The sequence below is a fragment of the Tachyglossus aculeatus genome, chromosome 15 (genome assembly GCF_015852505.1).
Source record: "Tachyglossus aculeatus isolate mTacAcu1 chromosome 15, mTacAcu1.pri, whole genome shotgun sequence".
NCBI classification, from domain to species: Eukaryota; Metazoa; Chordata; class Mammalia; order Monotremata; family Tachyglossidae; genus Tachyglossus; species Tachyglossus aculeatus.
The window spans coordinates 955,402-982,514 of NC_052080.1; the positions used below are offsets into that span (position 1 = coordinate 955,402).

At 51.0% G+C, this 27,113-nt stretch overlaps 1 protein-coding gene across 1 annotated transcript in view; it reads right to left on the reverse strand.

Annotated features, from left to right (window-relative positions):
* Nucleotides 1–18,672: 18,672 nt before the first annotated feature.
* Nucleotides 18,673–27,113, reverse strand: part of TAB3 (TGF-beta activated kinase 1 (MAP3K7) binding protein 3) — a 28,435-nt gene continuing 19,994 nt past the window's right edge. The window contains 4 exon segments of the mRNA XM_038757468.1: nt 18,673–18,916; nt 20,650–20,769; nt 21,819–21,902; nt 24,905–24,998. Of these exon segments, the coding sequence (XP_038613396.1) occupies nt 18,753–18,916; nt 20,650–20,769; nt 21,819–21,902; nt 24,905–24,998 (462 nt within the window). The 3' untranslated portion in view covers nt 18,673–18,752.

Sequence of the window (27,113 nt, forward strand, 5' to 3'; positions counted from 1 at the left end):
AAATCCTTGCTTTTGGTTGCTATTTTAAAGACAAGGTCAATCAACCAATCAACTGTATTTACTGAGCGCTTGCTACATGCTACATGCGGAGTACTATATGCAGTATTATGCAGAGAAGCAGCGTGGCTCCGTGCTTGGGAGTCAGAGGTCTTGGGTTCGAATCCCGGCTCCACCACCTGTCTGCTGTGTGACCTTGGGCACGTCACTTAACTTCTCTGAGCCTCAGTTACCTCATCTGTAAAATGGAGATTAAGACTGTGAGCCCCACGTGGGACAACCTGATCACCTTGTATTTCCCCAGCGCTTAGAACAGTGCTTTGCACATAGTAAGCGCTTAACAAATGCCATCATTATTATTATTATTATTCTCTGGGCCTCGGTGACCTCATCTGCAAAATGGGGATGAAGACTGTGATCCCCACAGGGGTCAACCTGATCACCTTATATCTTCAGTCACTTCACTTATCTGCGCCTCAGTTCCCTCATCTGTAAAAAATAGGGATTAAGACCGTGAGCCCCACGTGGGAAAACCTGATTACTTTGTATCCACCCCAGCGCTTAGAACAGTGCTTGGCACGTAGTAAGCGCTTAACAAATACCAACATGATTATTATTACTGAGGGCTAGTATACTAAGATACTAGTCTTTTAGACTGTGAGCCCACTGTTGGGTAGGGACTGTCTCTATATGTTGCCAACTTGTACTTCCCAAGCGCTTAGCACAGTGGTCTGCACACAGTAAGCGCTCAATAAATACTATTGATGATGATGATGATGAAGATACTATACAAAGCTAAAAATAGTATTTGTTAAGCACTATTTCGGTGCCAGGCACAATGCTAAGTGCTGGGGTAAGTATAAAATAACCCGGTTGGAGACAGCCTCGATCCCCACTTTTAAGATGAGATTCTTTAGGCACAGAGAAGGGAAGTAACTTACCCTAGACCCCACAGCAGACAAGTGGCAGATCTAGGATTAGAACCCAGTTCCTCCTGACTCCCGGGCCTGTGCTCTTTCACTAGGCCACACTGCTTCTCATCTACAGGGGAGTTTGAGCCACAAATATGCAGCATTAACCGTTGTAAAAACCGAGGCTGCCTCAGGTAATATTCATTCCTTTCCTGGTCTCTAATGCAGAGCTTTTGTAGAGCTGTTTGCTTACCTGTACGGTCCGATGATTGATGGATGACGATTTAGAAACGCTTCTCTGTCCATTCCCACTATGCAAGCTCCCGGAAGGCAGGGAAAGTGGCTCGTGATTCCTGTCCCTCTGCTGCAGTAATAATAATAATAATGACGGTATTTGTAAAGCATTTACTACGTGCCAACAGCTGGGGTAGGTACAAGGTAATCAGGCTGTCCCACGCTGACGGGGCTCAAAGTCTTAATCCCCTTTTTTACTGATGAGGTAAGTGAGGCACAGAGAAGTTAAGTGACTTGCCCAAAGTTACACAGCTGACAAGTGGCAGAGGTGGGATTAGAACTCATGACCTCTGGCTCCCAAGCCTGGGCTCTTACCACGCTGCTTCTTGGTTTTTTCCCATTGTGAAAAGCTGGGAGCTGGGAGGGAGTAAATCTGCAGGTTCAGCAACCAGGTTCACCTGTGGCAGTATCCCAAAGAACACAATTGGTGCCAGAGAAAATCCACCAGTTATTCAGTCAGTCAGTCGTATTTATTGAGCATTTACTATGTGCAGAGCACTGCATTAAAGCACTTGGGAGAGTACAATATAACAGACACATTCTCTACCCACAACAAGTGTACAAGTATTAATATAAATAATTATATTAATAATAAGAGAAGCAGTGGGGCTCAGTGGAAAGAGCCTGGGCTTTGGAGTCAGAGGTCATGGGTTCAAATCCCAGCTCTGCCACTTGTCAGCTGTGTGACTTTGGGCAAGTCACTTCACTTCTCTGGGCCTCAGTTCCCTCATCTGTAAAATGGAGATGAAGACTGTGAGCCCTCCGTGGGACAAGCTCATCAAATTGTAACTTCTCCAGTGCTTAGAACAGTGCTTTGCACATAGTAAGCACTTAATAAATGCTATCATTATTATTATAAATAAATTTCAGATATGAACATAACATTCCCCGGAACCCCAACTATTAAAGCTGAACAAGGGAATCCATGTGACTATGCCATCCGCCCAGTATAAACATCCATATAATGTTATTATTTCTATTAAAAATGTGAGATCATTTACCAAATGGTTCTTGATTTATAATTTAAAACACCGACTTCATTTTACCATGAACGACCTCCTGGATAATAATAATCGTAGTGTTTGTTAAGCGCTTACTATGTGCCAGACTCTGTACTAAGCGCCGGGTAGATACAACTTAACTGGATGGGACACAGTGCCTGTCCCACATAGGGCTCACAGTCTTAGTCCCCATTTTACAGATGCATGAACTGAGGCACAGAGAAGTGAAGTTACCTGACCAAGGTCACACAGCAGACAAGTGGCAGAGTCAGAATTCAAACTCCAGTCCTTCAGATTCCCAGGCCCATACTGTATCTACTAGGCTAAATTAATGTTACTAAAATAATTTTTGACCCGTGTAGCCGTTATGTCATAGCTTTAAATTATGTATTATAAATTACTTATTCGTATTATTGTCTGTCTCCCCCGACCCGTATGGACAGGTAATGTGTCTGCTAATTCTGTTGTATGTGCTCTCTCGGGGGCTTAATACAGTGCTCTGCAAAGAGTAACTCCTCAGTAAATACCACTGATTGATTGATATTTCATGGTTCAGAGGACAGAAACATAGAAAATTCCTGGCTCCTGAGGACTGAAGCATCAGATCCCAAGTTTACCTCCCTTGTGATTTTTTTCCTTAGTGATAATGAAGATACCGTCCAGCAGAGAAATGATCACGGAGAACCTTGGAACTGAAGTCCGCTAATCGATCCCCTTTGCCAGATCATTTCCCCTTTGTTATCGGAGGGAACGGAGCCCGATTTCTCTCCTCGGGTGATGAGGAAAATCTTTCTCTTTTGACTTTCTCGGCAATGCCGTCTTCCAGAAGCTCCTGCTCCAGGGATCGCCCTCCTTCCGATGACCACTGGTGGACTGTTCCGGCTGATGTTTGGCTTTGCTAAGACACAAGAGGGTTCTCCTTTCCTTGCTGTGGGACCCTAGCTTCTGCTTGCTGTGTTGTCGGAAAGCCATTCAGCGAGCAGAGCACTGTACTAAGCACTTGGGAGAGTACAATACAGTAGAGTTGGAGGGCATTATCCCTGCACCCAAGGAGCTTGAAATTTAGTCGGAGAGGCAGACATTAAAATAAATTGCAGCAGAGACATCACGCGGCAAGGTGGCCTTTCAACCAGCAGGCCTGTTTATTAATAATGATAATACTGGTTTTTGCTAAGCGCTTACTGTATGCCAAGCACTATACTAAGCGCTTTGGTGGATACTGTGAGCTCGCTGTGGGCAGGGAATGTGTCTGATGTTATATTGTACTTTCCCAAGTGCTTGGTACAGTGCTTCGCCCACAGTAAGCACTCAATACGATTAATAATAAAAATAATAATAATATAATAACACACGCTAATCGGATTGGTTACAGTCCCTGTCCCACACGAGCCTCACAGTCTCAATCCCCATTTTTCAGGTAAGGTAAATGAAGCACAGAGAAGTCAAGTGACTTGCTCAAGTCACGCAACAGACGGGGGTGGAATGGGGATTAGAACCCATGACCTGTCCTCCCACTGACTTTACCATCGTACCACCATCCTGTATCACAGCCTGTAACCTTGGTGTTATCCTTAACTCCTCTCACTGAACCCATGTATTCAATCCATCACTAAATCCTGTCATTTCCACCTTGACAACATCACTAAAATCTGCCCTTTCCTCTCCATCCAAAGTGTTGCAACATTAATGAGATCACATCACTACAATCACTCATCCTATCCTCTCCTACTTGGATTACTGCATCAGCCTCCTTACTGACCTCCCAGCCTCCAGTCTCTTCCCACTCAAGTTCATACTTCACTCTGTTACCCAGATCATTATTCTACAAAAATATTCAGGACATGTAACCCCGCTCCTCAAAAAACTCCAATGCTTGTACTTTCCCAAGTGCTTAGTAAAGTGTTCTGCACTCAGTAAGCACTCAAGAAATACAATTGAATGAATGAATCATAATAATAATAATGGTATTTATTAAGCCCGTACTATGGGACAGGCACTATCCTAAGCACTGGGGTGAATACAAGCAAATTGGATTGGACACAGTCCCTGTCCCACATGATGATGATGGTATTTGTTAAGTTCTTGCTATGTGCCAAGCACTGTTCTAAGCGCTGGAGTAGATCCAAGGTAATCAGGTCGTCCCACGTGGGGCTCACAGTCTCAATCCCTATTTTACAGATGAGGTAACTGAGGCAGAGAGACATGAAATGACTTTTCATTCATTCATTCAATCGTATTTATTGAGCACTTACTGTGTGCAGAGCACTATACTAAGCACTTGGGAAATCCAAGTTGGCAACATATAAAGATGGTCCCTACAAGGTCACACAGCCAACAAGTGGCGGATCGGGGACTGGAACCCAAGACCTTCTTACCCCCAGGCCCGAGCTCTACACCAACGCTGCTGCTTCTTTGTTTGATTCCAGGATCTCATTATTTGTGATCCACACTTGGTTTTTGAGTTTATCCACGGCCCGGAGATGGTGGTGGTGAAAACTGCTCTTGAAATCAGATGACTGTCTATGCACTCGGGTCTGTTTCCTTTAAGCACTTTGATATTCTTCCCAGCCCTATTCTGCTTAGGTCCATAACCTTACAGTCTATCAATTCCCTATTAGTAATTTATTTTCATGCCCATCCCTTCCTTATAGGAAGGGATTGTGCATACCAAATCTATTGGATCATCCTTACGGGAAGCCACGTGGCACGGTAGATAGAGCACGGGCCTGGAAGTTGGAAGGTCACGGGTTCTAAATGTAACTTTTCTCTTTCCGAGAGTTGCACGGTGATCCATAAGGATGCTGATTTAATGAAAAATTAGTGACATTTTTAGAGAGATCAGTATGCTTTCACTGAAGAAAAGCCCTTTAAGGATCAACTCCAGCCTCACACAAATGTATGTACGTTTCTACAGAACACACAGCAGACAAGTGACAGAGCGGGGATTAGAACCCAGGTCTAAGCCAGACGCTGCGGTAAAAACAGGCTGAAAAAGGGAGAAAACAGGAGCAAAAATCAGTAAAAATCGCATGCAACTGATGAGTGGTAGCACAGGCCTGAGAGTCAGAGGACTTGGGTTCTGCCACTTGTCTGCTGTGTGACTTTGGGCAACTCACTTAACTTCTCTGTGCCTCAGTTCCTCCTCATCTGCAAAATGGAGATGAAGACCGTGAGCCCCATGTGGGACAGGGACTGTGTTCAACCTGATTAGCTTCCATCTACCCCAGCACTTAGTACTGTGCCTGACAGAATAAGTGCTTAAATACCAGAAAAAAGAGCGCATCAGTTGGGACATGGTGGTATTAATCCTTCTATCAGGGAGAAAATATGAGTGACTGACAATGTGAAAAAATACAAGACGGTTCTGGTAGCAAATGTCAGGATAACGTCACCTGTCCAGGCTCCTCTAAGTACCTGAAGAGCAGGAGATTTGGAGCAGGGGATAAAATTATTCTCTCATCATTGCAAATGGCTCTTTACCACATGACTACAATGGGAAGTCATTTTCTTAATACACTGAAATCAATTTGGGAACCTTATTTGACTAACAGGTGCATTTACCCTGGTGCATTTACCCTGCCTTCAGTTAAATGTGCGCATTAAAAATTCAGGAACCTCAATCTGAAGAGCGACTCAGAGATTTGCTTTCCAAGTAGCTTATTAGGATTCAGGCCCGCTATTGATATTCGTGTTTTGAAAATTTAGGTTGGGCAATTCTCATGTTTCACACTCAATTCATTTTCTAAAATAAGGCAGAGAAAATCTTGTCATTATTTGTAACAATTGCCAGTGACATTTAGAACGACTTTCAAACAGCAAGGTATAATTTTAAAATGTGATGGAACATTTTAGCCAGCTCTGATAAATACTGTCTAACTAGAACTGCAATCTATTAAAAACCAACGTGATATTTTGTTGAATCTTCAGAGGGTTTGTCAAAATGTCAGCAGTTGCTACCGGGGAATTCTCTTCTGAGCCATCAGTTGCATTGTTTAACAACTAAAATGGAAGGGATTGCATTATAATCATTATTACTATTATTATACTTGAAAACACGGTGGATTGTCAAGTGCTTAGTGCAGCGCTTTCCGCACAGTAAGCAGTCAATAAATACGCCTGGATGAATAAAATGTCGATGGAAATTCTTCTAAACTGTTTTGTGAAATCTAGCCAGCGATCTCAAAGCTCTTGACAAAGTTTTGGGTTTCAAATCCGGGAGCCGTTTTTTCCGGGTCTTGAATAGGCAAGTGGTCACCGTGGTAATTTAGAAAAGCTAGGTTGTTATTTTTAAAGTTCATGTTTCATTAAAAATCATGTCATAAAAAAGGGGGAAATGTTAGCTGGGAGTCAATTTGAAAATGTGTTGATTTGGTGCTGGGCAAACGGATGGGAGTCTAGTGAAAAGGTCGAGTTTTTGCTTCCACACTTCATCCTCCGGAGCAGAAACTGATTCGGTACAAAATGAAGTAATCTTTTACCAGTGGCACTGAAAACAAGAAATAAAACAATTACCGCAGTGCCACAGATGTCTTTACCACTTCCGAGTTTCCGTCTACTGGGAGAGGGGACTGTTTGGGGCATGTGAGGAGCAGCATGGCTTAGTGGGTAGAGTCCAGTCCTGGGAGAATAATGGTGGTTCTTGTCAGGCGCTTACTCATCATCAATCATCAATCGTATTTATTGAGCTCTTACTGTGTGCAGAGCACTGTACTAAGCGCTTACTCGGTGCCAAGCACTGGGCCAAGCTCTGGGGTAGATCCATGCTAACCAGCTTGGCCCACGTGGGGCTGGCAGGCTTCATCCCCGGGATGATGGTGGAAAGAGCCCCGGCTTGGGAGTCAGAATAACAATAATAATAATAATGGTGGTATTCATTCATTTGTTCATTTGTACATATTTATTACTCTATTTATTTATCTATCTTGTACATATCTATTTATTTTATTTTGTCAGTACGTTTGGTTTTGTTCTCCGTCTCCCCCGTCTAGACCGTGAGCCCGCTGTTGGTAGGGACCGTCTCTATGTGTTGCCGACCTGTACTTCCCAAGCGCTTAGTACAGTGCTCTGCACACAGTAAGCGCTCAATAAATACGATCGATTGATTGATTGATTGGGAGCCTGAAGGGCCTGGGTTCTAATCCCGGCTCCGCCACTCATCTGCTGTGAGACCTTGGGCGAGTCACTTCACTTCTCCGGGCCTCAGTTCCCTCCTCTGTAAAATGGGGATAAAGACGGTGAGCCCCATATGGGACGGGGACTGTGTCAAACCTAATATGCTTGTATCCATCCCGGCATTTTAGACCAGTGCCACAGAGTAAGCAGGGAATGTGTCTGTTGCTCTACTGTACTCTCCCGAGTGCTTAGTACAGTGCTCTGCACGCAGTAAGTGCTCAAAAAATTCGATGGAATGAACGAATGAATTGGTAGTCTGTCCTGCTGTCCTCTCCCAAGCGCTTAGTACAGGGCTCTGCACTCAGTAAGTGCTCAGTAAACACAAATGAATTATTCATTCATTCTATCGTATTTATTGAGCGCTTACTGTGTGCAGAGCACTGTACTAAGCGCTTGGAAAGTCCAAGTTGGCAACATATAGAGACGGTCCCTACCCAACAGTGGGCTCACAGTCTAGAAGGGGGAGATTATCATTGTTATTATTATTAGAGAAGCAGCGTGGCCTTGCGGATAGAGCACAGGCTTGAGAGTCAGAAGGTGATGGGTTCTAATTCCGGCACTGCCACTTCCCTGCTGGGTGACCTTGGGCAGGTCATTTCACTTCTCTGTGCCTCAGTGCCCTCCTCTGTAAAATGGGGATTAAGACGGTGAGCCTTATGGGAGACAGGGACTATGTCCAACCCAATCATCTTCTATCTACCCCAGTGCTTAGAACAGTGCCTGGCACACAGTAAGCACCTAAATACTGTAATAATAATAATGATTATTATTATTTGGAAAAGTGTCTTTGACTCACCGGCCTGCCAAGCATCGCACAAACCGGTTGTCTGGCTCAGGTTGGACAGGGATGCCCTTTATCCGGTGGAGAGGGTCCGGAGGGCTTGGGACGGAGAAGAGTTGGAGAAGTCTTCAGGCCCCAAGCCACGCGTCGAGCTCTTGAGTGAACAGAGAGTGACTTCTTGTCCAATTCCCTGGTGTAAGTTTGGCCCGGGATGAAAATTTCCTGCTCAGCTTCGCGAATGAGGAGTGGAGGAAAAAGGATGAGCTCTTGAGTGAACAGAGAGTGCCTTCTTGCCAAATTCCTTGGTGTAAGCTTGGCCCGGGATGAAAATTTCCTGCTCACCTTTGCGAATGAGGAGTGGAGGGAAATGGATGAATGTGTTTTGTTCTTCCCTAGGGGAATTTTTTTTACTTCCACTGATTCTCCCTTCCAGGGTTTGCCAAGTGCACAGAAATTCCTTTTAGACTGTGAGCCCACTGTTGGGTAGGGACTGTCTCTATACGTTGCCAATTTGTACTTCCCAAGCGCTTAGTACAGTGCTCTGCACATAGTAAGCGCTCAATAAATACGATTGATGATGATTCCCCTTTGAGGCTGGTGGGACCAGTGTCCCAGGACTGACATTTGAGAGCTGCTGCCAGAGTATTTCTTTTTTAAATGATATTTGTTTGGCGCTTAATCTGTGCCAGGCACTGAAGTAAGCGTTTGAGAGGGGCTGCCAGGGTATTTCTTTTTAAATGATATTTGTTCAGCGCTTAATCTGTGCCAGGCACTGTACTAAGCACTGAGAGCTGCTGCCAGAGTACTTCTTTTTAAATGATATTTGTTCAGTGCTTAATTCATTCAATCATATTTATTGAGCGCTTACTGTGTGCAGAGCACTGTACTAAGCACTTGGAAAGTACAATTTGGCAACAGATAGAGACAGTCCCTACCCAATGACAGACTCACAGTCTAGATCTGTGTCAGGCACTGCACTAAGCACTGAGAGCTGCTGCCAGAGTACTTCTTTTTAAATGATATTTGTTCAGCGCTTAATTCATTCATTCAATCATATTTATTGAGCGCTTACTGTGTGCACAGCACTGTACTAAGCACTTGGAAAGTACAATTTGGCAACAGATAGAGACAGTCCCTACCCAATGACAGACTCACAGTCTAGATCTGTGTCAGGCACTGCACTAAGCACTGAGAGCTGCTGCCAGAGTACTTCTTTTTAAATGATATTTGTTCAGCGCTTAATCTGTGCCAGGCACTGTACTAAAACGCTGAGAACTGCTGCCAGAGTATTTCTTTTAAAATGATATTTGTTCAGCACTTAATCAGTGCCAGGCACCGTACTAAGCGCCGAGAGCTGCTGCCAGAGTACTTCTTTTTAAATGATATTTGTTCAGGGCTTAACTCATTCATTCAATCGTATTTATTGAGCGCTTACCGTGTGCAGAGCACTGTACTAAGCGCTTGGGAAGTCCAAGTCGGCAACATCTAGAGACGGTCCCTACCCGACAGTGGGGTCACAGTCTAAAAGGGGGAGACAGAGAACAAAACCGAACATACTAACAAAATAAAATAAATAGAATAGATAGGTACAAGTGGCTGGCCAATATCTGTGTCGCTGATGTGGGCCAGCGAGTTACAAAGTGCGTCCAGCTGAGATGGGTAGGGACCGTCTCTATATGTTGCCAACTTGGACTTCCCAAGCGCTTAGTACACTGCTCTGCACACAGTAAGCGCTCAATAAATACGATTGATGATGATGATGATGAGCAGTTGTGTTTCCAATTACACCATCCCTCGAGGCCTCATCCACCGCGGCAGAAAAGGCCGGTGGTTTAAACAACGATTAACGCTACGCGCAGTGCTTGGGACGGTAGAAGGGCGCCGCCCCGTGGACATCACGGGCATCACCGCCGCACGACGAAATTCAATTGCATTTTTGAGGTCTTATCAATCAATCAATCAATCAATCAATCGTATTTATCGAGCGCTTACTGTGTGCAGAGCACTGCACTAAGCGCTTGGGAAGTCCAAGTTGGCAACATATTGAGACGGTCCCTACCCAACAGTGGGCTCACAGTCTAAAAGGGGGAGGCAGAGAACAAAACCAAACATACTAACAAAATGAAATCAATCAATCAATCATCAATCGTATTTATTGAGCGCTTACTGTGTGCTGAGCACTGGACTAAGCGCTTGGGAAGTACAAGTGGGCAACACATAGAGACGGTCCCTACCCAACAGTGGGCTCACAGTCTAGAAGGGGGAGACAGAGAACAAAACCAAACATACTAACAAAATGAAATCAATCAATCAATCAATCGTATTTATTGAGCGCCTACTGTGTGCAGAGCACTGGACTAAGCGCTTGGGAAGTCCAAGTTGGCAACACATAGAGACGGTCCCTACCCAACAGTGGGCTCACAGTCTAGAAGGGGGAGGCAGAGAACAAAACCGAACATACTAACAAAATGAAATCAATCAATCAATCAATCGTATTTATCGAGTGCTTACTGTGTGCAGAGCACTGGACTAAGCGCTTGGGAAGTACAAGCTGGCAACATGTAGAGACGGTCCCTACCCAACAGTGGGCTCACAGTCTAGAAGGGGGAGACAGAGAACAAAACCAAACATACTAACAAGATAAAATAAATAGAATAGATAGGTACAAGTAAAATAGAGTAATTAAATAAATAACTGAACTGTGTCCATCTCTATTTGCTTGTATCCACCCCAGTGCTCAGTAGAGTGCCTGGCACATACTAAGTGCTTATCACCAAATACCAACATCCTCCCGCTGCCCCCCCCCGCCCCCGCCTTCCTCTTCCCCCATCCCGCTTCCCATCAGGGTCGGCCAAGCTGGGCACGGAGGAGGCGGGGGTCGCGGGAGGAGGCCAAGGATTTCTTCTCTACCCACCACCTTGCAAAACCAAGCTTCCTCTTCTCCACAGAGTGACTCGTTGGGTATTGAGTCCCAGCTCACGTCATCGCCCCCCGTGCCCGGGGAGAAGGCCCCCACGCCAACGTTTGTGGCCGGGGACGGCAGCCCCTCGCACCCCAACTATATTCATGCCAGCCGCTCGTGCCCAGGGAGGAGATGGGGGGACCCCCCAGGCTCGTGATGCCCTGGCCACCCTGTCAAGTTGCACCCCGAGCCCAGGTTTCCGTGGGCACGAGGCCAGCGGATGGGCCTTGGCGTGGGGGACTCTAGTCAAGTGACCCCGGTACGGGAGCTGCTAATGTCAAGACCAGAGCTTCCCCCTGTCTCCCTGGTCGGACAGGAGGGAGACCCCCCCAAGGCCAGGGAGCTGGGCTGAACACCCGATGCTTGCGGGGGAGCGCTTACTGTGTGCAAAACACTGTACCAAGCGCTCAGTACAGTACCAGAAAGGTAAGCCCACTGTGGACAGCGGATGTGCCCGCCAACGCTGTCGTCTTCCCCCAAGCCTTCAGTCCCCAGTGCTCTGCGTACAGTAAGTGCTCAATAAACACCACTGGTGGTGATGACGATCGGGTTGACAAGATCTCTCCCCTCAAGGACCTTACCCTTTAATGGGGGAGACGGGCACGAACATAAATTATAGACGGACCAAGCAGCAGAGTATAATAAGCGCTGGGTAGGCTGGGAGTGGGGTGACAAAATGTTTAGGGGGTACAGAGAAAACGCTTAGAGAAGCAGCGTGGCTCAGTGGAAAGAGCACGGACTTTGGAGTCAGAGGTCATGGGTTCGAACCCTGGCTCTGCCTCTTGTCAGCTGTGTGACTTTGGGCAAGTCACTTCACTGGGCCTCAGGTACCTCATCTGTAAAATGGGGATGAAGACTGTGAGCCCCCTGTGGGACAACCTGATCACCTTGTATACCCCCAGCGCTTAGAACAGTGCCTTGCACATAGTAAGCGCTTAATAAATGCCATTATTATTAGTATTATTACAGACCCAAGACCCAGAGAAGCAGCGTGGCTCAGTGGAAAGAGCCTGGACTTTGGAGTCAGAGGTCATGGGTCCAAATCCCGGCTCTGCCAATTGTCAGCTGTGTGACTTTGGGCAAGTCACTTAACTTCTCTGTGCCTCAGTTACCTCAACTGTAAAATGGGGATTAAGACTGTGAGCCCCCTGTGGGACAACCTGATCACCTTGTAACCTCCCCAGCGCTTAGAACAGTGCTTTGCACATAGTAAGTGCTTAATAAATTCCATTATTATTATTATTATTATTATATGCAACGTAGAGGAAGGGATGACAGGAAGGACCCATTAGTCAGGGAAGGCCACTTGGAGAAGATGTGACTTTAGTAAGGCTTTGAAAGTCAAGAGCGTTGGTCTGTCGGAAGTGACGGGAGTTTTTGGACTCAGGGAAGGTTGCAGACAAGGGGTGGGGGGGACGACACGGAAGAGAAGGAAGCACAGTGAGTAGGTCGAAATCAGCGAAGCAGATCGCGTTGTGTTGTAGGTGGAAATCGGCGAGGTAAAATACGAGGGAGAGAGGTGATAGAAGGATTTAAAGTCGACAGGAAGGAGCTTCTGTTGGATACAAGTCTGTATTGACAGGTTGATTTTTAATTTGCACACACATTTGATGTTACATGGAATATTGAAGACAACCTGTAGATCCATTCATAATTGGAATCATAACATTCATCAGAATTGCAGTGTTCAAGTGTCTGCTATGTGCCAAGCACCGTATCAAGGGCCGAGGGAGACACAATACAAACCACCTGGACCGCCCGCTCCCGGTGGGCAGGAAGCACGCCCACCGACTGGTATATTGTCCGCCGCCGAGCGCTTAGTACGGTGCCCCGCACATAGTGAGTGGACAGTACTTACAACGGATGGACCTAACCAATTCCACCCTCCCAGGTTAGGAACACTTGAGTCCCGTAAGACATTCCTGAAAAAGTTCCCACTTGCCCCCCGCCCTCCCAAATGGCAGGAAGGCCGGCTCAAAGCCTGGGCCTGCTGGGGTCAGAGGTCACCTTTCCAGAAACTAACTTCTGGGCAGGAAGACGGTCAGGCCCGCCCGCTTGCTCCTGAGCGTTTGGCATGTGAGGCGATGCCAACTTTACTTTGGCATCCCCAGCTTGGGCGGGTCAGTGAGGGGGTGAGGCCTGTCTGCTACCCACCCCAGCCCCGGTAGTCTCCTAAGGGCTCAGAGCAGCGCTCCGCACACAGCGGGCGTTCAATACATACCGCTGATCGATCGATCGATCCACATGTACAGCAGAAGGATCGGCCCGTCGAAGCTCTGAGTTCCGCTTCTCGTGGGCGGATAATTCCGGTCGGAGTTGGCCCTGTGGCGGGGGTGAGGAGAGGTCACAGACACGGTCATAGATTGGCCCTCCTCTGGTAAATGTGGGTGGGGTGGGGAGGACAGCCTCACCCAGCCCACATATAAGCACTTAGTACAGTGCTCTGCACACGGCGAGCGCTCAATAAATACGATTCAGAGAATTCCCGCTTCGATTGAGGGGGGGCTCCGTGCCATACGGGCACAGACACAAATTTCCCCAGGGCGTATTTCCCAGCTTCCCTGAGGACCAAAGGAGAGGGCTCGTGGAAGAGACGCAGGGACCGGCAAAGCTAGAAACAACTGGCCCTTTGGGCAAGAAATATTGCACTCCCGATCATGCCCAGACAAAGATCATAATAATAATTGTGGTACTTGTTTAGCGCTTAGGCAGGTAGTAGCTTTGCTCGGGTTATTCAATTTATTCTGCAGCAAATTGCGACTGCGCGTGGGGACTGGAGGGGGTGGCGTGGCATGCACAGCCTCTTAATGTCTCTAGACGGCTCGGTCATTCACAGCGTACAGAAATCTCAATTAGATGCCTGATTTGGGGGATGTAATACCGAGTTCTCGCTGCTTCAGAGAAGAAAACCGGGCCCGGATCTTGTTACAGCAGGGAATGGGGGTCAGGTACGTGGTTACGGTTGATATCGTAAACAAAACGTTGGAGAACACACAGTTAAACAAAAAACCAGAACGGCTTCTCCAGGCCTGAAGTTCAGAAGGGCCCCCATTTCCTGAGAGTCCACGGGAGTGGACCTGTCGGGGTGAAGGTCGTTCTAAAAAGTACGGCCCGAGGGACAGGGCGGGTGTTCCCCGAATCCGCTCTGGCCATTCGGCCGAACCATCGGGATGATTCCCGAGGCCTTTGGCCGACGCTCTCCGGGGACCCGGCCCCCGTTAGGGATTGTCAGGAGGAGGTGGCGGGGTCCGACCAAGCCCAGCCTCCCCCATTCCCGTAATGGAGTAAATTAACTTTGCTGCTTGGGTATGGTCTTCCTCTACACTTACCTGGTTTAAAAAGCACAGAAGCTTGCGCTATTGCTAACAGAGAAGTACGACAGTAGGGACAACGAAGGCAGAGGCGCAGCTTCGTCCCCCTGACTTGCTCCCTTTATTCGAGCAGCGTGGCCCAGCGGCTAGAACACTGGCCTGGGAATTAGAAGGTCATGGGTTCTAACCCCGGCTCCGCCACTTGTCTGCTGGATGACCTTGGGCAAGTCACTTGACTTCTCTGTGCCTCGGTCACCTCATCTGTAAAATGGGGATGGAGACTGTAAGCCCCACACGGGCAGGGACTGTGTCCAACCCCATTTGTTTGAATTCACCCAGCGCGAAATACAGTGCCTTGGCCCAGAGTAAGCGTTATTAATATCATTATTATTCCTTTCCCGCCTTCCAGCCCCATTTCTATTAATGTCCGTCTCCCTCGCTAGACCGTAAGCTCACTGTGAGCAGGGAATGTGTCCGCTCTACTGCTATACTGTCTCTCCCAATTCATTCCACCGTATTTATCACACGCTTACTGTGTGCAGAGCACTGGGCTATGCGCTTGGGAGAATACAAGTGCTTGGTACAGCACTCTGCACACAGGAAGCGCTCAATAAATACGACTGACATTTTCACATTCCAGGGTCATAGACAATCTCAAGAAGTTTGAGATCCTCAATCCCAACTTCATCCCCATCTGACCCTGATCTGGTCTGCATTAAATGCTCCCGAGCTCACTTTTCAATCAATCCATCAATCAATTGTATTTATTGAGCGCTTCCTGTGTGCAGAGCACTGTACTAAGCGCTTGGGAAGTACAAGTTGGCAACGTATAGAGACAGTCCCTACCCAACAGTGGGCTCACAGTCTAGAAGGGAGGAGCGGAGGAGGATGTTTCAGAGGAGAAACATCCCGGCCCTGGGAAAGTACAAGCCAGACGGAACCAGGACAGAGACTGCAATTACAAAGTTGACAAATCCTGATTTTCTTTCTTTTTTCATCATGGCCGAAACAGTTCTTAAGATTTACACCAGCTTGCCCAGAAGGGTTGCAATCGCTCATCACGGGAATTGACACAAACGCGTCAGCTCCCAACCAACCTCCTCACCGACTCGGCTAGTACGGTACGGTTTTAATCCCTCCCGCGAACTCTGGACACGAGGAGATTCGGCCAGGCAGAGGACTGGAGGGTCCTCCGCTAAACTGCCTGAAAAAGCAATTTTCGTGGCAACCAAAACGGACAGAGAAACAGGGTGGGCCATTCCAAGGACGTCGGGATGGTTCCAATCTGGTCCCGGTAACTCACAATGCCAAGTACGATGAACAGAGTACAGTGCTCTGAACACAGTAAGCACTTAATAAATATGATTGAATGCGTTTAATAAATGAACTCTGTTTCCGGTGGTCAGAAGACGCCATTTTTAGGAGAAATCTTCCTCTCAAAAGGCTCATTTTCCCAATTGGGTGGTCAAGGATAATAATAATAATGATGGTATTTTTTAAGTGCTTACTAAGTGTCACGCGCTGTTCTAAGAACTGGTGTGGATACAAGGTAATCAAGTTGGACACAGTCCGTCCCACATGGGGCGCACAGTTTTTAATCCACATTTTACAGATGAGGGAACTGAGTCCCAGAGAAGGGAAGTGACGACCAAGGCCGCACTGCAGACAAGCGTCGAAGCCGGGATTAGGACTCAGGCCCTTCTAACTCCCAGACACGCGCTCTACCCAGTAGGCCAAGACAAAGGATCTTATCCTAGCCCTCGCAACCGGGCAGGAGTTATAAACAACGGAAGATGCTGCGTGGAATGGAACAAAAACACAAAACTGAATAAATCCTTTGCCAATCAGGCTCCAGGGCCAGCCTTTCGCCCAGAAACGGACCGCCAGCCTGACGGGTCCCTCCCGCCCTTCTGCCCAAGCGCTACCCGCTAGATCCGGGGAGGCGGAAAGGTCAAATCGAGGCTCTAAAACCTCACATCTCCCGGAGGACCACAGCTTGGTTGCTTTGGATGCACTTCCTGTGGTGCGGTTTCCCAAGTCTCAGAGCTCTGATTAGAGAGCGACACAGCCAACTGTTTTCCGACACGGCCCCCGGATGGGACATCTGCCACTTCGCCACGAGCCGTGGGCCACTCGGGCTCCACGTCTTTAAGACCGCGGCCCAGGTCATCGTTACGTCTTGCGCTGGACAAAGCGGCAGACTGGCGTCAGAAACCCAGAAGGTGAGGGGCGAGGTCGGCCGCCACGGAACCGACGTGGACCCGGAGCACGGGACGTCGGCGAGGGTACGGCGACTGCGGAGCTCATCACGTTATGTTCAAAGTGCAGCTCTACGAGATACCAGGAAGAACCATCTTACTGAGCTTGGGACCATGCCGCTACTTGCCCTGTTTTCTGCACGCTCTCGGCTCGGTCGGGCTGGAGCTGTGGTGTTAGCAACAATCACGCAGCGGTCTTTTCTCTTAGACCACCCAGAGCACGTGCGGAAATGGACATCGATGCAATATCTGCCTTCGAAGCGGCACCCGGGGGGCCAATTACGGGAACTGGACACAGAGTCGAGTTCCGATGCCGCTTGGTTTCACTCTGCTCCCGAGAGCATCTGGTCCCCCGCCGCCGCCGGACCCCAAACCATCTCTCGCCGGGTGGCACGCCCTGGAAGCCCCAGGGGTGCCGGGCCTCGGGCCGCCTCTTGCCAAGGACAAGGGTCCGTTTGGGCTCTAGTGTGGCGGACCAATCTCCCGCCTCGTCTTGCCCTCCCTCCTGGAGGAAGGACTAGATGCCTTCGGGGGGACGGGGGAGGAAACCGACAGCAGAGGAAGCAACTACGGCCCTCAAAACCAAGCTCTTTTTCGGGGTCGGGGAGAGACGCTACTGGCCCGGAACCGTCTGTCGGTGGCCAGGACCGCCAGCCCAGGTTGGCTCGGTTGATGGAAAAAAGACTGTCCCCTAAATGTTCTGAACCGATGGGACGTGCTCTGGGAAACACCCACTGTCCCGCGCACAAGAGTTTCCGGCTAGACCCTAAGTCAGAAACACCCTGGTGTTCATCCTTCTCCTGCCAAAGCTTCCTCTCTTCCTATCTGCCCCTCTCTCCCGCTGTTGTCCCTCCCTCCCTCCCCGCCTCCCGCCACGGTGCAATTTTACATCATTGGCCACCTGCGATTGCTCACGGGCTGGTTTATTAACAGAGTGTGCAAATAAACCTTTCCCGAATGGCTAATGTTGATTATGCGTCAGCTGATCCAGGAGAGGGGCACAAAGGATCGTCTGGGCTGTAAACATCATGAATTCTTCACAAAATAGGAAGCTGAGTCAGGGCCCGGGAGGGACGGTGCAAACCATAGCCACGGCTGAGCTGGAGTTCTCCAGCAGGCCTCGCGTCTGGCATACGCTCTCCGTACGCTGGACGAAGCAACAGTCTCGGGAGAAGGGAGTGGTGCGGGAGAGCTCCCCTGAGAGGGGCTCGCTAGCTCCTGTTTGCCGCGGCCCCGTCGGAGCCCGCGGCGGTATTTTCTTTTTATCCATGATGTGGCAGCGATAGGTCTCAGGGAGTTACCAGTGTCGATACCACTTGCTGGATACAGTACAAGCAAAGGGGGTTTGGCCGCCGCCGCCGCCGCCGTCGACTGCAACCTCCGGTACGTAAGGCTCGGCCCTGTGCGGGCCCACGGGTCACATTTTAAAACAGCATCTCTTGGTTGGCACGCGCGCGCATGTGTGTGTCCGTGCGTGAATGATTGTGAGCGTGAGCGTTGTGTAGGTAGACGGAAATTACCCTGGAGCAAGCAGCAATGACACACACCCTCCCCGCTGACCGGGAGGAGTGAGAACGGTTGCCTTGTCCTGTCTTGTCGTTCAGGAGGAGCAGCCCGGTTGCCTTGGCGGTCGCGGCCACGCGAGGCCTTGGGTGAGGCCCGTCGGGAACGCCCGCGGCTCGTCCCGGTCCCCGGAAAAGGACGGGGGCCGGGCCGCTCCGTCGGGGGGACGGTAGGGGCTCTCGGCCGCCCGCCCCACCACACACGAGGACTGAACCTCCCTTCGGCTTTTTCCATTGCAACTGGGGGAAGGAGGAGGAGGAGGAGGAGAAGGAGGAAGAGGCGGTACCACCACCAACTCCCCCGGTCGTCTGGGAGCACGGGACTGGTGGACGCGGCCTCCTCCCCCCTTCCCTCCGAGGCCATCTGCACCGCAACCCCCGGGCGGGTGGGCGGGGAGGCGGCCGGACTGACCCAGAGCCCCCGCGGCCTCCTTGCTGGCGTCCCGCCCTCAACGCTCCGGCGGAGTGGCGAGGCGAGGCGAGGCGGCCAGGCCTCGGGCGGTTCAAGTGCTCCGTGGCATCTCACACTGCTCGCAGCGGTTGAGCGCCGGGTGGTTCAGGAAGGTGCAGCTGTCGCAGTTCCACGGGGCCCCTTCCAAGTCTTCGTCTCGAGCCGGGGCCTGCGGGGTCTGCCTGGGCGTGGCCTGCCTGGACGTGGCCGGGTGGTCTGCGGAGGGAAACAGACGGACCCCCGCTCTGGCAACGCCGTCCACGCCGGGGCAACGAGCTGGCCGAGGGCCAACGCCACTAGCTCGCGACCGTGGGGGACGGAGGGAGCGGGGGAGGGCGGAGACGCCACAGCGTGGATTGGCGGATAGTGCTCGGGCCCGGGATCTAATCCTTGCTCCTCCACAGGCTAGCTGCATCGCCCGGGGCAAGTTCATTTCTCTGGGCCTTAGTCTCCTCGTCTGTAAAATGGGTATTAAAACCGTGAGCCCCGTGAGGGACAGGGACTGTGTCTGACCTGATTAACTCAGATCTACCCTGGCACTTAGAACAACTGATTAGGCACTGATTAGGGTGGAACACAAGGAGTGGGAGTGGAGAGAGGGGGCGTGGGCCGAGGTCAGGGCTCCAGGCCCACGCCATGGCGGCTCTCGCTCGGCTTCGAGCGCGGCACCACGGGAGCCCAGGTGTCGCCCCAACTTGGAGTTCTGCCTGGGGACAATGGGGTGTGGTGGGTGAGGCTTGCACCCCCTCCCCGACCCCGGACTCCCTCTCCTCCCACCCTGCAGGCTCCGGAAGGGGGAAGAGGTCAGGAGGTGGGCCGGCCCAGCCCCTCGGCCTCTCCGACATGGCGCCGTCTGGGCGGGAGGGAGCTGGGCGGCAGAAGATCCGCATGCCCAGGGAGAGGGTTTTGGGGGGGAGGCACCCTCGGCTCACGCTTTCCGCTCCGACATTTGGCCTTACTCAGACAGAACAGAGAACCGGGGTCCGGCTCTCCTCGAGACCCACCCTCCTACACCTCCACGCAAACTCATCAGCCCGAGCATGACCCGAACATCCGCCTCCCTCAAACGGGCGGCCTGCAATGGGACCGCGGGAGGCCACGGACAAACCGAGTGCCACCCTCCAGGGGCGGCTGCCAACAGCACCACCCCTCTCCCCCCTGCGGCGCTCCTTCGTTTCCTTAAGTGAGCCTCAGCCCCTCTGGGAACGGAGAGCTTACGTCGGGTGCGGGACGGGGACGGCACCGGCGACTGAAGCGTCACCTCCGGTGGCCGATTCGGCGGGGCGGGGCCCGGATCGAGTCCGGGAGCCCAGTCGGGTTTCTTGTCTGCTAGGCCCGGGGGAGGGATGGAGGGAGGGGGGCCACTCTGACCACCGCTGACCACTGCCCACCCTCCTGTTCGGGGGCCCCCTCCGAGAGGGACGATCCCATGCTGGCCCTCTCTCTCGGGGAAGGAGTAAGAGAAGCACTCAAAATGGAATCTGCCAGGACTACAGTGACATTTCTTTCCCCCAGCCATGGGAGAGGGAAGGAACAATATCTATTTCTCTCTCAGTCTCCCTCTCCCTTCCTCCCCCCCACGCACTCTCTCTCCCTTCCCCGCCTCTCTCTTCCCACGCCCTCAGGCCAAGGCCATCCGAGCCCCACCGCCCACTATCTGAATCGCCAGCAGCATTTCCAACGGGGGCCGGGGCCCCAGTCGCGGATGTTCTCCGAATTTAACGTTGCCGTTAGGGTGCTCGCTGCCTTGTCCGGAAATACCGCGAGTTCAGTACAGCCGCTCCCTGAACTTCCCGAGGCATTCCCTCCCAGATCCATCAGCTCCCCGTGAAGGACGGACCGGGGGCGGGCTCCCAGGGATCGCTACGAAAAGGCAAGGGGAAAATAGAGGCCGGAAAGGACGGCGGCCAAGGCGTCTGCACTTGGTTTGGCTTCGTCGGTACACCTACCATCAGTAGCAGCGGTGGAGGTGGCCCCAGCTTGGGGATCGTGCGAGTCGCCTTGCGCTCTGGAGGTCACGCTGATCCTTCTGGCTTTTCGCTCTACTATGCAGGGGGGGTCTGACGCGTCTGCATAGAGGAAGTCAGGACCGGTGAGATGCAGGGAAACCCGGGTGATATCTTCAGCCGACAAGGAGGCCATTCCGGAGAGCCCCTCAGCATCTCCGGCCGACCTCGGAGCAGAGTGCGTTATGGATGCCGACGCTCCAGACCCTTCCCCGGGAAGCCCCCGTTTCCCATCTCCACACGGCTGGGCGGCAACGGGTCTCTTCGACCCGACTGGTAACAGCCCAGGTAGGATACGCTCCTCTCAAAGAAGGCACCTCGTTAAAAGGTCAAGCCAGGAAGGGATTTTCATTCTTGCAGTGGCACTTGAGTGTTTAAAATGTTCCCAGCACTGCACTGAGCACTTGGGAGAAGTGACAGACAAAATCCCTGCCCACAGTGACTTGACAGTCTAGAGGGAACTAGCAGCTTGTAGTCACGTTTTACTGAAATACCCCTGAGATCTCCTATGACTTTATGACCCACTGGCCTCACACTGCTCGGAGGGAGCAATGGAGAAGGATATCTGGCAATCCCTCCGAGACACTGGACCGCCGATAAAACCCTGGACTCTGGCCTCAGAATGCGGTCAAACTGACCTCGTGTTCATTAACAAAGTTTCAGCTTGAGAAGCAGTGTGTCCTGGTGGAAAAAGGAGTCGGAGGACTTGGGTTCTAAACTCAGCTCCGCTCTAACTTGGGGCAAGTCATCTCATTTCTCTTTGCCTCAGATTCCTTCTCTGTACAATGGGGATTCAAAACCTGTTCTCCTTCCAACCTCGACTGAGAGTCCCACAGGGTTATCCTGTACCCACTCCACTGCTTAATACAACGCTTGACACCCGGTAAGCGTTGAACGAATACCACAGTTATGATTATTATTCACTTTTTTCTACCAACCATCGACATAACAGCCCTAACAAACACAACCAGCCTGTGCAGCCAATGCTAAATGGAACCCAAGAGGGGATGTGATTTTTCCGAGCGACCTCTCCTGAGCTCCCGGTCAGCTTCCTCTCTTCTGAACCGATGTGACCCACCAGAGAGCTTCGCGTGGTAATTCCGATCACTCACCTTTCTTCGCTGGCTTGGGGGGCACCACTGGACCGGGCTCTATGTGGTCGTAGAAGTTGTTTATGGCTTTTGGATCAAAATTGCCTAGGAAGAACAACCCCAATGTTTGAAGATTAGTAGCCCGTAACCTAGTTGTAAAGAAGAAATAGGGGCCGCGATAAATGCCCACGGAAAGACCCTCTCATTGCTTCCTACATCCTGTCAAGTGCACGCCATGGAAACACTTCCAAGAGGGACCCGAGACCTGGCATGGGCAGAAATGAACCTCCCGCCAAGACAAGCACACGACCAAACCCAATCCAAAGCGGGTGGGCACGAGGCAGTGGGTGCGGTGTTGTGGGGGACAGAGGTGCCAGAGCCCGGGAATAGACGGGGTCTCTAATCATCACGACGGACGGGAGCGGCTAAGCCTCCACCTGCTCCTCGCCTCCGCCCACCCGCGGGCCCTGAGTTGGCTTTGTCCCCAGGTTCAGGCCTCTCAGTTCTGTGAACCCCAAACTTAAGAGCCTGGCACCCGATTGGGGCTCATCCCGGGCTTCAAATAATAATAATAATGATGTTGGGATTTGTTAAGTGCTCACTATGTGCCAGGCACTGTTCTAAACGCTGGGGTAGATACAAGGTAATCAGGTTATCCCATGTGGGGCTCACAGTCTTAATCCCCATTTTACAGATGAGGTAACTGAGGCACAGAGAAGTTAAGTGACTTGCCCAAAGTCACGCAGCTGACAAGCGGCGGGGCCGGGATTTGAACCCACGACCTCTGACTCCAAAGCCCACGCTCTTTCCATTGAGCCACGCTGCTTCTCATACACGGAATGCAGAAAGGCTTGACGGAAACAGACAGACATCATGGCCCTGCGATGCCTGATGGCTTCAGTGGACACAACCCAAATGGACATTACATGGGAAGCAAAGACAGTGAAAAATATACCCCTTCGCCACTGTCCCGGAGGGTCCAGAAAACTAAAATGAGCCTAGCACCCAGTAGACTGAAATACTTGGACTGAACTCATCTCAAGCTAAAGAAGAGCAGCAGAAGGAAGGATGAAGTGATCTCATGAGATCAAGCCAAGAAACCACATCTCCCCCCCACCACACCTTCCCCAGATCAGGCACTCCCACCTCTAGTCGGACCAAAAGAGGACTTTCTGTCACCTATTCTTTAAAAAGGACCCGGGCCAAGCCCACCTACCCACAAGCCGGAGATCGTAGCTGAACGTTCCTCGGGCTGGAGGCAACTCTTTTGAATCTGGACAGTCCATCCGCCTGCCCTCCCTAGGCTGACTATAAAACCTTGGGGGAGTTAATCGGCGTACTTGTTTCCCTCTTCCCTTTGACCAGGATCCGCAAGGCCCGGCACGCAAAAAGGAGGTGGAGAATTTGCAACCGCGCCTCTGGTCACTCATGTCCACCCTCAGCCAGGATGTGGTTCCATCTGGACCACGGGCATGAAATCTCTCAGGACGTCAGGCTGTTTCATTCATTCGATCGTTTCATTCATTCATCCTATCCTGTCTGGACTACTGTATCAGCCTTCTCTCTGATCTCCCATCCTCGTGTCTCTCCCCACTTCAATCCATACTTCATGCTGCTACCCAGATTGTCTCTGTCCAGAAACGTTCTGGGCATGTTACTCCCCTCCTCAAAAATCTCCAGTGGCTACCAATCTGCGCATCAGGCAGAAACTCCTCACCCTGGGCTTCAAGGCTGTCCATCCATCACCTCGCCCCCTCCTACCTCACCTCCCTTCTGTCCTTCTCCAGCCCAGCCCGCACCCTCTGCTCCTCCGCCGCTAATCTCCTCACCGTACCTCGTTCTCGCCTGTCCTGCCATCGACCCCCAGCCCACGTCATCCCCCGGGCCTGGAATGCCCCCAATCCCTCTGCTCATCCACCAAGTTAGCTCTCTTCCTCCCTTCAAGGCCCTACTGAGAGCTCACCTACTCCAGGAGGCCTTCCCAGACTGAGCCCCTTCCTTCCTCTCCCCCTCATCCCCCTCTCCACCCCCCCATCTTACCTCCTTCCCTTCCCCACTGCACCTGTATATATGCATATGTTTGTACATATTTGTTACTCTATTTATTTTACTTGTACATATCTATTCTATTTATTTTATTTTGTTAGTATGTTTGGTTTGGTTCTCTGTCTCCCTCTTTTAGACTGTGAGCCCACTGTTGGGTAGGGACTGTCTCTATATGTTGCCAACTTGTACTTCCCAAGCGCTTAGTACAGTGCTCTGCACACAGTAAGCGCTCAATAAATACGATTGATGATGATGATGATCGTACGTATTGAGCACTTACTGTGTGCAGAGCACTGTACTAAGCGCTTGGGAGAGGACAATACAAGAGTCAATAGACACTTTCCCTGCCCACGGTGAGCTTACAGGTCACTTCCCTTCGGCAGACTCTACAGAGGCCTTGCAGGGCATCGTCGAGAACCCTGACCCGGAACCATCAGTGGTTCCCGGGAAGAATGAAGGGAGACAGATTCTGCCGCCGCCCCCTCCCTCTCTCCCCAGGATTCAGCCCCGTGCCTGGCACACAGCAAATACTGTCACCACCGAGTCCAAAATGAGGGTGACGGCTTTGGGAAAACCAATATTGACCAGAAGCTTCACCTGAACCCAGACCAAGTTCTAACACGGCTCCAAACGGAATATCGCATGTCCCTGAGCAGTAGAAAAGGACAATCTCTCCAGTTGAGGGAAAGAGCCCTGAACAGAACACTGGGAGGACAGAGAAGCAGCGTGGATTAGTGGAAAGAGCCCAGGCTTGGGAGTAAAAGGTTGTGGGTTCTAATCCTGGCTCCGCTAGTTCATACATTCATTCAGTTGTATTTATTGAGCGCTTACTGTGTGCAGCTGTGTTGGCAAGTCACTTAACTTCTCTGGGCCTCAGTTACCTCATCTGGAAAATGGGGATTAAGATTGTGAGCCCCACGTGGGACAACCTGACTACCTTGTATCTACCCCAGCGCTTAGAACGGTGCTCGGCACATAGTAAGCGCTTAACAAATACCATCGTCATCACCAATAATCCCAGCTGTCATTGACGCTTTAGAAAAATCAAAGCAAGAACGCACCTCGAGACTGTAGGAGGTCCACTTCTTTCAGGGTACAGTCAACGTTTATCTGGAGTTGTCTGTTCACGCTTCTCAATCTGGTCATCTCCTCTGGCTAGGAAGAGAGAACCCGCAAGGCAACGGGGGAACATTAGCGTCAAGTCCGGGGATGGGAACGGCTCTCACACAGACCGTTGTTCGTCCCACTGGGCTTCGGCCCCGGACGGGTCGTGGGCCGGGCGGAATGCCGTGGAGGTGTTCTTTTTCAAAGACGCTGAGGATTTGGGAAGAGGAAGACTGCAACCGACGTTCGCATAAAGTCTCCCGGGCATTAAACAGCCAGGCTTAGTATGGGGTCCTATAGCATCCCACTGCCCGGATGTTTTTTATTTTCCCCCGACATCTGGCTTCAGACCCGACGCTCCGTGCTACGGGAATCACCGAGTTCATCCATCACGTCGAGGTCAGCGAAGCTTCTCCAAGTGAAACTCTTCCTCACCTCGTTTAGTAGAGGTGTAGGAAGACTGGGACACCCCATTTCTTCTTGGCCTCTGTAACTCCACTCTTCTTTTCCCTCCCAGAACCTTCCCACTCCCAGGCTCTATCTACTAGACCACGCCGCTTCTCTCTTCAAACGTGTCCAGAAACCACCCTTTGGTCTTCTCCCCCACCGCTACCACCCACGGTGATCTGAGCACTTGCTGGATCCGGACTCAAATCCCGCACAAGTCCTCCTCACGAGCCCTCCCCGTGTCTCCAGCCCCACCCCTCTCCAGTCCAGATTCCGCTTCCCGGATCGTTTGGCCCAGGCCTCCCCGCTCCTCCCAAACCTCCACCGGTTGTCCATTCCTCTCCGCCGCAAGCCGAGATTCCCGACCGTCGGCTTTAAGTTGAACAACCCGCTCTCGAGGGCCAACGTACCCTGGTTTCTCTCTCTCCACATCCCATCGCACTTCCTTGCCCTCAAAACCAACTATTCACTGGGCCTCACTCTCGTCCCTCTCACGGATGAGCTCTTGCTCTGGCCTTCCCTCTTACTCAGACCACTACCCTCCCCTAATTTGAAGCCTTTCCGAAATCCCGTCTCCTCTGGAAGATCTCCCCCTATTCACCTTCCAACTCACCGCCCTATTTCCCCCATCGAATGCCCCCGGAGCACTTTGTCATCACCTGGGCACTTCGGTCCTTGGGCATTCCCTGTCCACCCCAGGCACACTTCTGGCTAACAAGGTTGCTTCTCTGCCCTCCTGTCATTGATTTGAGTGCCTAACTCCCCTACTAGATTGTGTCTACTGATCGTACTCTCTCAAATGCTGAGTGTAAGGGGGCTCTGCTGAGAATAAGGATTCAGTAAATGTTACAGATTGATAATAATAATAATAGTTTTGGTATTTGTTAAGCACTTACTATGTGCCAAGCACTGTTCTGAGCACTGGGGTAGATACAAGGTAATCAGGTTGTTCCACGCGGGGCTCAGTCTGAATCCCCATTTTACAGATGAGGTAACAGGCAGAGAGTTAAATGGCCTGCCCAAGGTCACACAGCAGACAAGTGGCAGAGCTGGGATTAGAACCCATGTCTTGATTGATGGGCTGATCATCCCTTTTCCACTGCTCCTTCAGTTTTCCCTCTCCCTTCTCCTCCCCCATAACCTAAGGGGAACAGCAAATCCCTACTGCAGACCAAGGGATCCGGTGTGGGGTACTGTCACCTTCTCCAGCGTGAGAAGAATGGCTCAATCGGTGGCTCCCGTTTTTAACGCATGGAAATCATCATTAGGGCTTGAAATCCAAAGGGAGCATAAATACTGAATCCTTCAGATCAGTGTATACCTCAGACTGCTGCCTGAGATGATCTCATCACCTCATTTACTCATAGTCACATCTCTCCCTCCAGACCGTAAGTTCTTTGTGGGCAGAGAACACGTCTATCAATTCAGTTGGACTGTACCCTCCCAAGCGCTTACTACAGTGCTCTGCACACAGTAAGCGCTCAATAAACACGAATGACTTGTATCCATTCGGCCACGGTGTAATAATGATGGGCCAAGGCACCGTACTAAGCCCTGGGGTAGACAGAAAATCATCAGGTTCCACGTGGGGCTCACAATTTGAGGTGGAGGGAGAACAGGTACTGAGTCCCCATTCTGCAGATGAGGGAACTAAGGCACAGAGAAGTTAATTTGCCTTGCCTAAGGTCGCTCCAGCAGGTAAGGGATTAGAACCCAAGT